At 27.0% G+C, this 16,274-nt stretch overlaps 1 protein-coding gene across 1 annotated transcript in view; it reads left to right on the top strand.

The window, feature by feature from the left end:
- LOC129613936 (beta-1-syntrophin) overlaps positions 1-16,274 on the top strand; it is a 169,786-nt gene that overhangs the window by 92,150 nt on the left and 61,362 nt on the right. Inside the window, exon 4 of the mRNA XM_055528281.1 lies at positions 6,546-6,749. Coding sequence (XP_055384256.1) covers positions 6,546-6,749 — 204 coding nt within the window. The remainder of the gene's footprint in view (positions 1-6,545; positions 6,750-16,274) is intronic.

Raw genomic sequence — 16,274 nt, 5'->3', positions numbered from 1 at the left:
TTTTTTTCAACTTAAGCACTTCTTCAAATTAGTGTAAATTGAATTTCAACATAACCATTTGCACATACATACACGTACTTACATAATAATACTTAGAAATCGCATAATAAACGATTTGATAAGAAAACTTATTTTGTATAAATGTAGAGAATTACAAAACTAATTCTTTGCATATGAGAGAATGGCAAGAGGCAATACACAATAGATTAAGTTAAAAAAGTTGGCATGAAAGTTAACCACGTGTGTAAAGAACACGAATAAACTAAAATAAAAATTATTTTTCTTTTGCCTTTATTTTCCAGAGAGTCTACAAAAACTCTAATCTGCTTTTCGCTCTTCGCCAATCTTCGTCTACATAATTTTTGGTTTAACAAGTAAAAAAGATTTATTTTTTTTTTACTTCATCATATTATTCGTATTATTCGTATTCAATATTCGTTAATGGACCACAGAAAATTTCATTATGATATTAGGCAGCTTTTGTTATCCTTGTAACGAACACAAAAGGAAAAAAAATATTTCCACAATTCTTAATTCTCTTCATTTTTTGTCAATATATTTTTCCTTTTTCACATAATTTTTGGTTTTTATGTCTGACCTGAGCCCCTAAAGGACATGAATTAAAGAGAGCTAAATAAAAACTAAAACCCAACACAGAAAATATTCAGATCAATGCAGAGAAAAAAAAACAAATTTCGAAATGAGCAATGGAAAATGAACAATGTAAACTTTTCACTTTGTATTTTCGAGACGAAAAAGAAAAGAAAGAAAACGGAAGGAAAAAAAAATAATTTTTTTTTTTTTTTTTGTGGGAAAAGTAAAGTGAATAATGGAACTTTTTGAACAGCTGTACAAGCTTAACACAAATTTAATTTACAAATTCACAATTATTTTATGGAGAAAGTGGAAAAAAAGAGACAGAGAGAGAAATAATGAGAATAAAAATAAAAAAATTTTCTTAATGAGAAGCAAAATTTATATACACATGTGTGTAGTACGTTAATAATTATATATATATATATATATTAAGATGTCCCTTGTGAAAAAGAACTAAAAAGGAATCGAAAAATTTGGAACTTTTAATTTTTTATAAATCGGAATAGGAACAATAATGACAATTAAAATTACTGATTACCATTGAACTAATTTTGTATAACGAAATTATGCAAAATGTTTTGACGACTGTGCAAGGAATGACCCGTTATTGGATCGTTGATTATGAGCAAAAGTTTTAAGTTTTATTTTAACCTACGTTAAAGGTTTTAGTATGTTTGCTGCCGATTTATCTCATTCCCAAAAACATTTTTTAATTCCAAAGTTCGGATCTCTGTTTGGGACCATAAATCTTACCCGATCTTAGAGAAATTGAGTAAATATTTTGTGTAGTATGAGCTTAAGCTAAACTATCAAGTTTTTGTCGGTTGTTTTGCACAATTTTTCTTGATGGTTGTATATATGTAGGTAATGCCAGGGATGTTTAAATTCGTAATATTAAACTTCATAATATTTTTCAAAATAATTGAAAATAGAAGTCTACAGAGACACGCTGTAAACAATTTTTACTAAACAATTCTTATTTAAGAAATTTAACAGTACAAATCAAAATTATGTGCTATATAGTTCCAGTGTTCTTCGGAAATTCTATGAATTGAAAATTCTGGTCTATGAATATTGTATACACATATACATACATACATATGTTATGCAAAACGGCAACTTTTTAAGAAAGAAGAATAAAAGAATTTTGATTCTTTACTGAATATTTTCTTTTTTATATATTGGAAAATATTTATTACGTTTATAACGCTAGACATGTAAATAAGGCATACAATGCTGTGCATCTGCTTGTTTCCTTCTTTTTCAAAAATCATTAGTTAGTTCGCCTGCAAGTTGTCAAAATATTCATTTAAATAGTTTTGTTAATAGATAATTAAACTTAAATATTGTCTTTATTTACAAATTGCCATACAATTTTGAGTAAAAAATCGGACATATCACTTACATAACTACATTAGCCTATACAAAGAAGTAATTGAGAGGTTATATGGGAAGGAAAATAAACTCGAAGTTTTTAATGGAAGCCGGTCTTTTCACTAACTACTCCCTATTATTCCATAGTAGGTATATAGTACTGCTGCTGAGGTCGGTGCTTCCGCTCTTGGGGGTGTAGAAGAACATTACAGATGAGGAAACTAGAAGAAGGGTAAGCTTGCTTTGTTGCGCCGGGCGAACTTGTGCAACAACAAGGTTCCTATGAATGACAGGAAGCGGTGCAAGATCGAGGGAGCTGGTAGCATTGAGCAGGGGGATCTCACGACTGCGGTAGGCATCTTGACAGAACACTGTTTATTGGGAAAGATGGTTAGGAGAATGGGTATTTCCCCATCAGATACTTGCCGGGAATGCCTCATGTGCTGTACGAGTGCCTCGCTTTGATGCGAAGAAGGGGCCGGTTCGCTGGCTTAGCACTGGGCGGCAGTGTTGGGCCTGCCGCCTTCCCTCTCTAAACTAAATTAAACTATTCCCAATTATTCCACAGCAGGTATGTAATACAGTGTTATCTACTTGCAAATGAAATGCAGATACCTCGAACTGTATTCTTTTATCACACTCTTCTTTAAAATTGTCTCAAATATAGTTATTTTATAATTCTAAATGTATCCTAAAGTTAACGAAGGCAATTTTATCGATATCCTTATATATTTAATTTCTTTTGTTTTAAAAGATATTTGTCTTATATCTTTCGAAAAATATTATATGGCATAATTTCTCTTATACTTCCTTGTATCCTTACAACTTAAACATTAATATATATATTATGTGTATAATTTGAGCTTTTTGTTTTTTTTTCGGTTTTTGTGTTATACGATCTCTATTGTTAATCGAAGATAGTTACCCAATGTTATAGCTGATATATATACCGCAAATAAATGAGCAATAGTAAAAAGAAAGGAAAAAAAAAATTTCTTTTTTTCTGTAAGAATATGAATTTAATATGGATAAAATATCATCAGGATATTAGGAATCCTTAATAAATCTATAAATATATACATGTACATATAATGTATGTAAATGGAATGTAATATGCCTCTGTTCATTGCCATATTAAACATAATATTGTAAATACTATACGGGTATTATGAGTTTGCATATGTGTATATGTGTGTATATAATATCGAATCGTACAAAAATGTTATAAGAAATGAAATTTATAATTCCATATGTGTTTAATATTATATAAAAAAAAATTTTGTTTTTTTCTTTTGTAATAAAGGATAATTTTATACACAATCATCATGTTTTCATTATATGATGTCCTGCTGGGACCTTATATTTTGTCATGTTATTATACTACGTGTTTTTTTTTTTTGTAAATAAAAAATGTAAAAAAAAATCTTGTGCTAAAAATTAATATTATGAATTTTAGTATATAACAAAAGAGAGAGAGAGATCCTCAAAGTATATATACTGGTATATACCAGTTAAAAAATGTTTTTATGTATATTATATACTGTAGTGTGATATATAACATATGGAAGTAGTATTGCTTAGTTATTATTATGTACATTTTAAGACTAAAGTTCATATTTTGAATATTTATTTAGAATGGAAAAAAAATTTAAGATACTTAAGGTTATAGGGAGAAAATTAAGTAAAAAATTAAAGCAAAAAACAAATTTCAGCAAGCGTTTGTGTATATATCGTAAATATATCGTAATTTTCTATAATAAAATTACTTATGAAAGACAAAGTTCGGAAAATATAGTTTAAAATGCGTATAATTAAATTTTTTTTCTTTATATTTCGAAAATTTATTATCAAGGAAACTTATCCTATTTTCAAAAACATTTTTGTTTTCGTTTTTTTTTTGCAAAATTATTAGAATTTTTGTATAAAATTATAAATTTTTAATATTGGTGTTCAATTAATTCACTTATATATTATGTGAGATGTTAACATTTTACATATATACATATATGGTATATATGAATATCTACAAGTATATTATGTGAATACATACAAGTCTTGGTCGATATAATGAAGAGAAAAGCAATAAAATTTTATCTTTTAATAAAATTTTGTGTAAAAAATATTAATAAATTTTTATAACAAGAAATTTAATAAAAGTCAACATAATAATCGAAATTTTATTAAAAAAAAATACTAGTTTTTATTATAGAATTATTGACCTATAAATAATATGAAATTAAATGCAGAATAAAGGGTAATTTGTGGTTTTTTAATTAAAAGTGAAATTAATCAAACTAATTTACAAAATAGCATATTTTTCTTTGACAAATTTAGTCTAGAGTTTTTAATTATTTTTAGTTTCTCTTACTTTAAACACTGAAAATGATATTCCATTGAGTATTGCCTTATGATTTTTTCTAAATAATAAAATTGCATATATTTAGGAGGCACAATAAGGAAAATTTTTTATAAAAACAGTTCCATTAATTAAATTATTAATGTTAATATTGCTCAAGCAGATTCCGACATTTTGTAAAATTCGAAGTTAAAGGCAGGAAACATGATTTTATTTCAACTTAAATTTAAAGGATAATTTCAACTTCTTGATCATTGTCTCCGATTTTGCAAGATTGAAGAAATTGGTCGTTCAAAAACTTTTCATTTTCCTGACTTTATTCTTAATAAATGAATTTCTTCTTTAAGATATCTTTCTCCTGAGAATTTAAGCTTTCTATTTTGAAAAATTTGAAGAATAATTGTTAAGAGCCGGACACACGGAACAAGAAGCTTTTGTAAGCAATTTTTTCCAAAATTTTTAAAATTTTGCTCATTTTTATTTTTTTTATGCTACGTATTACTGGTACTTGCTGACTACACTATTCCAATACAGTTTCCATGGAATTTAACGCTTGTGACAACCGGCTCATATATTCTATTTATGACTGATTAAAGAAAATTGTAAACCATGAAGAATAAGAAAATTTAAATAATTTGTCTGATTGTTTTGTCTGGAATTTCAATTTAATTTTATTTCTAATATTTGAACTTCTAATACGAGTATGTAGGTTCTAGAATTGAATAATCAAAACGAAATAAATACTAAATTTATAGAGAGAATAGCAGGTTATTGAACAGACACAATATTTTTCTTTGACAGACCAGGGGAAATGTAATTCACATTCTTCACTTTGTAGTTTAAAATAATATCATTTTGCTGCAGAATAGAATTTATTAGAAATTCCAGAAATTCATTAGAAATTCTTGTTTAAAATTTTTTTATAAACTTAAAAAATAAACCTTATTTCTTTTATAGGAAAAATGGATTGATTTTATTTTTCCAATGTTTATTTTTCTTCTTTTATTATTAAATTTTCAAATTCACCTCATGTTTAAAAAAAATTCAAATATTTTTTTTTTTAAAAAATTGTTTATAGAGAAACCTTGGACTTGAATTTTTTCTTTTGTTTAAAATGAATTTATTTTCTCACATGATGCTTATAAGCGAGGAAGGGGGAGGGGGGAGGGGGGAGACTTCTGTTTTATATGTATGGCATGTACACAATAATAAACACATTCACAACTAAAATGATATTTTTATGAATGCAAAATAAAAATGGAAAGGTTTCCATTTTTAGTACATCATAACAATAAAAATTGAAATAATAAAAATTTAAATTTCTTTTTCTCATTTTATGAATTTTTGATTTTTAGGCATCTGATGTGTTTAGGTTCTTTGTATATCTAATAAAAAAATATAGGATATTGTTATATAGAAAACGTCAATTCTTTATTTTTGAAAAATTTGAATTTTTCTCAATTATTTTGTATACCCTGAAAATGAATCTTTATTGTTATATGTACAGATAAAATAATAAGAAGAATTGAAAAGAATTGGATAATATGGCAATATTTTAATTTGGTTTGAATGCATTTAAATAATTTGATTGTGTTCAGGTGTCATAAGGTACATAGAAGTTGATTGATCAAACATATGAATTTGTAGGGATTATATATTTAGAATTGAATTTTAGCCAAAAATTACTAACATTATATTTTGTTATATAGCATTTTCTTTTCCTTATTTGTTGGTTAATTTGTTTTATGGGACTAAATTGGTCAAGAATTAAATTGGCCCTATTACCGCGTCTATACTACTATCAAGTAAATCTATATTTTCAGTTCATGTCCAAATGTATAATGTCAACCCAAAATATTTGAGTTTTTAAAAGAGCGGTTCAATTCAATTATAATTGATTTGTCTCCGTCCATTTAACGGGCGTCCGTTTGATACAATGCAAAGACACTCAAATAGATATTAAATAACTGTTTATGGATAACTGTATAATGATCAGCATATTTGTGTTTCTGGAATATAAAGTATAGGATCTCACCACAATCTGTTAATTTCTTTAAATAATAAATTGTTTTAACAAACCGCTTGATACGCTTCTAGTTAAATTATAAAGTAATTAACAATCCCACCTGAAATTACCTTGTTTAAATTTAATAAACTTAATTAAATAATAAAATCTTTCTTATTTATATTATTTTTTATTTTTTCTATTTAATTACAGTGAAATTCCTCCGAGAAGTGACCCCATATTTTCGTAAAGCTAGTATTATATCAGAAGTTGGTTGGGAATTACAAAGGGCATTTTTATGTCCATTAGGTGGACCAACATCACCACCAGCACCACGTAGCCCACCAAGAGCTGATACAAGATATATACCATTACAATTAACACATTTAGCAAGGAATTTAAAATATATTGATCCAGGTAAGTAATATAGAATTTCTAATACATAAGGCAAAAATTTTCAAGGCAATGAACGTTATTTTGTCGGATCAACATAATTGGTCTTGCGCAACGGAAATAATTTTCGTTCTTTATTTTTAAATTGTAAATGGACAGACGGCTAATGTTTACGATTATTATTGAGTCTAATTAATTAGGATTCTTTTCGTTGAGCGCAATATTATGGAACGTTATATAAAATGGCTTTGAGTCATAAATATCTGAATTTTCCCTTTACACTTAACTTAAAAACACTTTAATCTTCTTTGTTTTACTGAATATTAATTTCTTAATTAAGTAATTCAACTTTATTTAAAGTTCAATGATGTAGGCACACTGTAAAAAAATTTTATGTAAAAATGTTACGAAAATTTATAAAATCAAAAAAAATACTCTTCATGAATGTTGTTAACAAAAATAGTACTTGAAAACTCTAATAATAAAACATAAATGGGAGTTCTCTCCCATTCTCTCTGAGAGCTACCATTTTAAATTTTATTATTAGAGTAGAGCGCTGAGAGCGGCAGATAAATTTTAAGGTATTGGTACTATTTTGTAGGTTAAATTAATTGCGAAAATGGCATATTACGTCGCAATTTTTTACAGTGTACTTGTAATTAAATCGAAATACCACAGCCATTTTACCTTTTATTTATTTTAATTTCCCCTTGTATTGATTTCCATTATTAATCTTTTCATTTATAAAAATAAAACATTTTGTTAAATGGTAGTTATTAGTAATGTAATTATGTATTGTTAATTAATATTACATAAAATTAAACCTGAGATTAAATATATTTAAGTTTATAATTATTATAATTTTAAAATTATTTTAATGTCCATAATTGTATTACATTAACATTTTACTTTGCTTTCATTTAAATTTAATAGAAAATTATTTTCTTTTATTAAAAAATTTTTTTTCTTTTTTATAAATGAAATTTATGTCCTTTTTCCGTATAACATTATCTATATCTCATTTTATATTTTTAACAGCTATATAAGATAATTAAGAGGGTATAGTAAATTTGTGGTTTCGTCTTAAACATTAAAAATCTTTTAGTAGTTCAGCTTTGTTTATTGGTTTGCGTATTCCTGTTCTTGAATTGTTTAATGTGTGGCTTGTTTCTTGTCAATTTAATTTAAAGAACCAATTGTTGAATAGCATTTTTTTGGGCCGCTATATAGAGATCCTGTTCCAAAAGTTTTTGCCACAATATTTGTGACCAAAATGAGTTTGAGTTTGGCTGAACCAATATGAATGAAATTTTGAATGTGAATTTATTTTGGCTATGTTATACGAATCGGTTAACTTCTGGGATACATCAGTGCTGGGATTCAGGGAACTGAACTTTTTTGCGTGTATAGATTTTACATTTTTGCACATATAAACACAAATAGTCAACAAATTCTGTTAAAATTTAATATTTTAATTAGGGGTGTTAAAACAATGGACTAGTAATATTTTTGGAAAGATCAGAGCTTGCAAACCGAACCAGGGGCCGAATTTACAATTTTCGCCATTATCTACAGAACGGACGGACGGAATTTCTTGAAATTTGATATTTGAGATCTGGTCATTGCCGGAATTAACTGGATTTTCACAGAATTCGGATTACCCGAAGCGAAAATCTACTAAGGAAAAAATTTATCGAGTAATGTTAACGAAAAGCTTTCTAACGTCCTAAAAATTGGAAAGTGTTTAAAACGCATTTTTGTTATCTTCTGTAACACTTTCTCTTAGCTGTACAATATACATTGCGGTCGGTTATATGCTGACCACATCAAATTTTATTATGTTTACTACATCATCGTTTTTTAGAAAACTACTAAATAAATTCTTACAGTTTTTTTTTGCATTCGTCTCATTTACTCTTCTATAAAATATTTTAATGTGTATCTCATGCATGCAATAATAAACAAATTTAAAATGCATGTGCAAAAAAAAACAAAGCATAAATGTAAGTCAAGGGTTTATTTATTTTTATTTTTTAAATGTGTGTGTGTGTGGTGTATGTGGCCTTTATATAGTTATATATACAGAGAAAGAAGATAGTGTATATATCACATTATAAAACGAACGAGTTAAGGACTCAGTTGAATAAAAAAAATTCCATTTTATCTTATTTCAAGTGTGTAACAAGGTTGCAGTTTTTTTTTTGTTTGTTTATTTTATAATGTAGTAAAAGTTTTTTGCAGTTGTTATTTTTGCTATTTAAGAAACAAAAAAACAGAACATAACGCAAAATGAACGTAACGAAAAAACTGATTTTTTATCGACTGTATTTTGTATAAGAGAGACATTGTGATGGCACTAAATTTAAAAAAAAATCTAGGCAACTAAATTCTAGATTGATTCTAAAAAAATCTAGGCAAATCTGAGTGCCTTTTGCAGATCTAGACAATTTGAACTTTACTATAAGCCGATTTCACTTTTTCAACCAGTTTACTTGAAATTTTATACATAAACTTTATTTTTGCATATGAAGTGAATCTGTAAGTCGTGACATACAAGATCCAACAGCTTAAATTTTTTCTATCATTTCGGAAGGAATGATATATGAATTCGATGAAATGAAATTTAGAAAATAAACAATGCTGTCGATTATGTACTGACCATATTCGATTTTTTTTTCTTTTCATTACAAGAGAGAAAAACTAAAGTAGTGCTATAAAGGAAAAAGTTTTCTCAAGATATTTGCGTAGCCCTTCTTTAATTGTAAACAAGTATTTAAAGTTCAAGAAGATGAACCTATTTTTTTATATTTAAATCTATGTAGATATTTTTGCAAATTATACAAAAAATATAACGTAAATTTAACAGGAACACAAGTATACTTTCAAGGATTCATTTACAAAATATAGAAACTATGTGCATTCACCGAATATGAAAAGATGAATGGTATGAAACTATTGTTTTTCGAACTTTACAACTTTTCCATAGTTAACATTTTTTTTTTTAAATATTATTTTTTAAAGTGGCGATTGTAATGGGAAGAAAATGTTTTCTTTAATTTTTTTTTTAAATTATCTTCAACTTGAAACAAAGTTTTATTTATAAGCCATTATTTTTCTGTTTTGGTATAGTGGGATGGTTTTTTTTTTTACCCACGCTTCAGTTTAGAGTTTAAGTTCAAATTTCAAGATTAATGTGCTTCTCCTTTTTAAAAATTTTGCACTTTAAAGCTTTTAGTTTTTCTCTTTATTTTGAGATTTTTGTGTATTATAAATTAATGGAGAAATTTATTAGCTGCATTCTAAGTAATAAATTTGAAAATCCCCGAATTTGTTTGTTTCAGTTTAATTAAGTGCAGATTGTAGGCTAATCATTGAGCTATTAACGCTACGTTGAAAAGACCTATTGTACTCCCTTTTAAGTTTCTAGTCTCTTGCCAAGATTATATCCTCGAGGCTAGCGGTCTGATCAATGTTTTATAGGTTATATACTATTATATTAGAGCGATGGGCTAAGTAGAGCTAAGTATTTAAGAACATATCCTGAAAGTTCAACTCAGACATAGAAATTTAAAAATAGTTTTTACATAATTTAAACAGACAATATAAATTTTGTGATTGTTACAATGATAAGAAAAAAACACGGGGCGCGGTAATATGTACCGCCGTATTTCTTATATTACAAAATGATGAAAAACAGCACAAGAAAACTAAAAATAGGAAAAACTCAAAAAATAAAAAAAAATCATTTGAAAGAAATATATAAATTTTTTTCTAAATTAAACAGACAACACTGTAAAAAAAGAATTAAAGACAAGAAATTGAGAGCAACGGAAAATTAGTAAGAACCGACGAAAAGGAAATGGTTGCGTATCTTAATTCGTAAATAAAATATTTTACACTTTGTGAATTACTTTGTCGAATGTAAACAGCACAATTAATTCAAACTTGTCATTTATTGCACAATGGTGCTACCGAATCGTGATTTCTTAATTAATATTTGTATTTTCATCTTCAGGTGCGTAATAATTTTATTTTCGCATTCTCATATTTTATAAAACAGTTATTTTCACTTAAACGGAAGCTCTCACTATCTACATAAAGTTTGATCTTTTTAGTTGTTCCATTTATCACTGATTTCTTTGACATGCCAGAAATGCTAAAAGAAAAAGAAAACAATATTTCAATATTAAAAAGATTTCATAAATGTTCGTTTGAAAGCAGGAATTGAATGTAACGGTGCCAGCATTTTTCTGTTACAAAAAGTCTTTTAAATTTTGTAAAGTGATCTAGATCTTCAAATATAATGTAACTTTCGGATATAGGTAACCTTAAAACGTGTGTTTTTTTTTATAATGTAACAGTTTACGCACTAGTCTATGGTGCCAAGTTTTCTTTGTACATATTTGATGCAAAACAAATGCTTTTAATGATCTAAAATTGTGTTACGAGTATATTATGTTTAATTTTAACATTTCTTTTTCTTCTTCCGTACAAATATTAAGTATGTCGTACAGTATAGCAAATACAAATTGCTAGGGTAATGCGTCCGTACCGATAACGTTCTTATAACAAGAAAGGCTTGATGTAGGTGTAGGAACATCGCGCCATAGACGGAAATGAAAAATCTAATGGCTTTGAGAACCATATTTTGAAATGCTATGGACGATGGAGAGTTTAATGCCATAGACGACGGGTCAGGGTCGAATATTAGAATAATTACTTATGATTTCTCCTCCCAAAAAATTTATACCTAATTTATAGAGGAGCGGAAATTGCCCGCACTGAGACCTCCATGCTTGAAAGATGTTCACTCACTAGACATTGCGTCTCGATAGTCCATTTGAAGGAACAAAAAAAGATCGGCTATTTTTATCTGGAACAGGGGCAGACGGACGAACATCTATTTTGCATATGTCAAGTGATAGCTCGCCTGCGGTTGACTTGTTTCGATTTTCTGGCACAGTCGAAAGTTTTGCGGTTTGAGGTAGCTGCAATATAATTATGTAAGCAGTGTTAAATATATATTAACAGGCAGACTTACGAGTATATTCTATTTTTTTAAAAAAAGTCAAACTCCACATCTGCAAAAATTTGTAATTGAATAAAAATGCTTCCATTAAAACACAAATCCCGACCATTTCAAATGTTTTTAGTGAAACCAAAATTAAGTGCATTTCACTGCAAAAAAATTTCACTTGTCTTTATTTTTCAAATTTCCATTTTTGTTTATCTTGCGGTTTTTAATTTTTGCAACACTAGAATCAGAATAATTTAAACCAAGAATAACGCATAAGAAAATTTAATAACAAAATGATGTTGTCTTTTAATTTATAATTAGAGCAATGAGAAATGAGTGTGCAATAGAAAAACAATTAAAAAAAATATTTTCATTTCAAATAAGAAGAGAAAAAGTAATCAGTGTTTCTTCAGTAACACAATGTATATTGTGTGTGAACGCTTCTATGAACTTCCATTTGTATTTGAAACAAGAGTGTACTGACTGCTAAGGTTTTGTTTTGTGAAATTCACTCATATTTTTGGCAGTTATTAGTGGTTTGTCAGACATTCAATTCCTTAATCAGAACAAGCTACAAATTAGCTATTAAACGATCATTTTGTCCATTGCCTCCATTTTACTTCATGATGTTGTCCATGCGTAAAATTGTTAACATTATTCTATTTAAAAAATAACAAAAATATTAAATTTTTTTTTTAACTTTTAATGCACTCTTAATTGGAAAAAAGAAAGGAAAGAAAAATTAATTTTGTTATATTTCATAAAAGTTTATTTTATGTATAATTTAACTGCATCCTAGTCCAGCATGCATTTCATTTTGTATAATTCAGTTATATAGACTCTTACTTATAGGTGTACATAGTGTTTTTGATTTTAGCTTAAGTTTTTACTTAAGTTTTGTGGTTTTACTGCATTTACCAGAGTAAAAAAAGAAAATTATAAAATATTTACAAAAATCATAACGAATTATTTTGTTGTTATTGCAATTTTCCACTGTATAAAATTTTGTAAATATATAAATTATTACATTAGTTCAAAATAAAGAGAGCATGAGATTTATTAGAAGAGAGAGAAATGTATAGAAAGGAAATAAAAGAGTGGAAAAAACAAGAAGTTTTTTTGTTTTGCTCAAGAATTAAGAAACTTTTTCGAAATAGAAACAAATTACTAAATTGGAAGTTGGAAAATTTTTCATAAATAAAAGATAAACAAGTAAAGTAATTGCTGCATGTGTGTGTATGTGTTTAGATAAGTATTATAAAATTTTGCAGTCCAGTTTTTTTTCTCTTGTGCTAGATAATAAAATTACTTTATTTTGAAATCGTGAAAAATTTAAAGCAATAAAAAATTAAAAATAAATTTAAAATTTTAATGAAGAAAAATATTTTCGAATTTAATTAATTTTTTTTAATTTATAAAATGAGAATTTATTAATTCTCTTGAAAATTTTCAAATAAAATAAATTTCAATTCAAATCAAAAATTAAGTGTTATGAATGAAATTTAAATTACATAAATTGTTAAAATCTTGATATCGGCAATATTAAGAATTGTTAAGAAAACCAGGTATGAAGAAGAAGGTACAACAATAAGTTGTATGAATTGTATGAAGAGCCGGATCTTAAGAAAAATATTAAAATTGGACGACTGAGATGGGCGGGATATGTCATCCGACGTAAGGAGACTAATACCACAAAGAAGATATTTTTACATAAACCAGAAGGGTCAAGAAGACCAAGGAGGCCTAAATCGAAAAGGAGCGACTGCGTGGATAACGATACTAGGCGAATAGGCACACAAAACTGGCGAACTCTGGAGCAAGGCCAAGCCCGATGGGGACAAATTTAGATGAGAGGAGGCCAAGACCCGGTCTAGGTTGTAGACCCATTGATGATGATGAGATCGCGCTTAAGTGTACTATTCCCCTCATCCAAATTTATGAATGCAAATTGCTAAGCTATCATTTTTATCGATCAAATCTCTTCTTTTATTTGTTATCTTCCGTTATTCAGGTGCGTGTATGCTTTCGATTAGAACTTCGCGCACAGAAGTTTTTGAAATTTAGTGTGATTTATTGCTATCCCGTGTTCACTTACCTAAAAAATTTAGTTGTTTTACTGCATTCGTTCCCCAAAAAACTTTGTAAAATCCATTAAAATCAGAAAAATTTACCATTAATGGCAATTTGTACGGCAGTTTCAACAGGTTCGTTTATTGTAAGTAACCATAGATAACATTAACTTAACAAAATTAAAACTTCATTTTCCTCCATTTCAATTAAATTACTTTATATAAAATAAATTAATGTCGTCCCTCTATTTATCAATATTTAATTATAAAAAAGAATCCCAAGTCATTAATGTTCGAATAAATTCAATTGAAATAATCAAATTATAATTTAATTATACCTCAAGGCTATTATTTTTTCAAACTGTTAATATTCTTATACTTCCTAATCTCATAGTACTTACATAATTAGTTTAAAAACCGTATATTGAAAACCTTTTAAAAAAACATTAATTGCGATAAATTTGCACTTTAAAACAATTTGTTTTTCTTCTTATATTCACAAAACAATTATGCATAGGAAACGAATAGTTGGCTGAAAGGAAGGAAAATTCCTTTTTTTTGTTCTTGTTTATTCTGTTCTCTATTTTATATTATTTTTCTTATTAATTTTTGTTATCCTTATAGTTTTCTTCTATTCCTATATTTGTTTGTTGCTTGTAACACTGATGACTTATATAACAAAAGATTAAACTGATTAATGACCTTTTTCCGTTTGCTTACACATTGTCAGCTCATTTGCTTTAAGGTTTTAGAAAAAAAAAAAAAACAAAAATACTTGTTTTTGTTTTTCTTTTAAAAATAATTACTGTTAAAAATGTTTTTGCAATATGTATGCATGTAGATAATGGGGAAAAAAAATTAACAACAAAAAACAAACTTATTTTTTAATTAGTTATTAATAGAGTAAAATGAAGAAAATAAACCAGGTAGATAAGGAGATAGGATCCTACTTATGTAGTTAAAACTTTGCATATAAACAAAAGAGAATGCATAAACAAAATGAGTAAAAAAACAGTTGCATACATATTTACCTTTTTGACATAACAACAGGATAGAGACAAGATTAGTAGTAAAAGATAATGTAAAAATTGTGTTGTGTTGTTGTATAAGACCTAGTTTGTCTATAAGAAATTTTAATAAATATTTTATGTTCAAAAAACTATATCAAAGAGCTGTTAATATCTAATGTTAAAAAATGGCGGATGCCATTGTTTTAACACGAACTATTTACGTCACAAATAAGACTACAAAACCGTGCCATGTAATTGGAAAACTTTAAAGCATTTGCTGTGATAAGGAAACCTTTATCGATTACAGACTTATGACACTCATTGTCGTTTCGGGCTGTAGAATTGGGACGAAAAGCTCGAATTCAAAATACTTCTTGAGACTCAGCACTTGCTTAAAATACATTGTAGCATAACTAAAATCTTTTGAAGGTTATAATGGAAAAAGGTCATAGTGAACTCAACCGTAATCCATGCGAAGCAGCTGCCTACATGCTTCCTAACCTGGAAGATTTATGGCCATCAGATTATTAATTTGCCGATCGTACATATAAACACCAATTGATTTTTATTTATACAAATTTAAAGTGACTGCTATAGTATTTGTTGCAAACCTTTAAAATTTTTTTTAGCATGAATAAAATTTAAATTCGATGGAATTGTCACACATAAATTGCATTGCTTTGAATAAGGAAAAGTTTGTACATATGTTCAAAATTATTCCAGTATTTTTGTTTAAATATTGTCATCTACACTTGTACAATATGATTGTGTATAACAGTTTCTCTAAAAACACTTCTGACATCATAGAACATAGAAAATAACATGAACGAAATCTCAAAATTAAACAATAATTTCTTATGTAAATATTCTGTTTAACAAAATCATGTTAAAAATTGGTGATTAGCGACATTGTGGTTTAAAATTTTCTAAGTTTTATACATAAATAATTGGTTGTTATATTGTGCATATTTAGTTAAGAAAAGGAAAGATTATTAGTCATGCTAATATAAATTTTAAGAGCCTTAAATGTATGATACAAGCATAAATGATGCGAATAAACTATTTAGAAAACCTCATTTTATTAGCATTATTAGGTAATTAAATATAATTATAGAATTAACGTAGTTCGTATTATATTTTGTTTAGAATGCATAATTGTTGTTGTATAACAATCAAACACTCTGCTTTTGTATGTACTTGCATATATTTTTTTCATGCGAAAATAATATAGTCAATAAAAAATGTTGAATTTGCTCTACTTCTTTTATAATATAATATTTTATTAGATTATAATATAAGTATTATTAAAATATTATACATATTATATTCAAATCACAATAAAGAAAACCTAACTTCAACAAAATTGAATTTTTATACCTGCCCTCATTTTACTATTCAATTTGCCCGAATAATAATTATGTAATTGGCACAAGGTATTTAATTAAGGTATTGG

The sequence above is a fragment of the Condylostylus longicornis genome, unplaced genomic scaffold (genome assembly GCF_029603195.1).
Source record: "Condylostylus longicornis isolate FDR11 unplaced genomic scaffold, ASM2960319v2 ptg000098l, whole genome shotgun sequence".
Lineage (NCBI taxonomy): Eukaryota > Metazoa > Arthropoda > Insecta > Diptera > Dolichopodidae > Condylostylus > Condylostylus longicornis.
The sequence above is the reverse complement of the archived record's forward strand: the minus strand, read 5'-3'. Positions and strand labels throughout refer to the sequence as shown.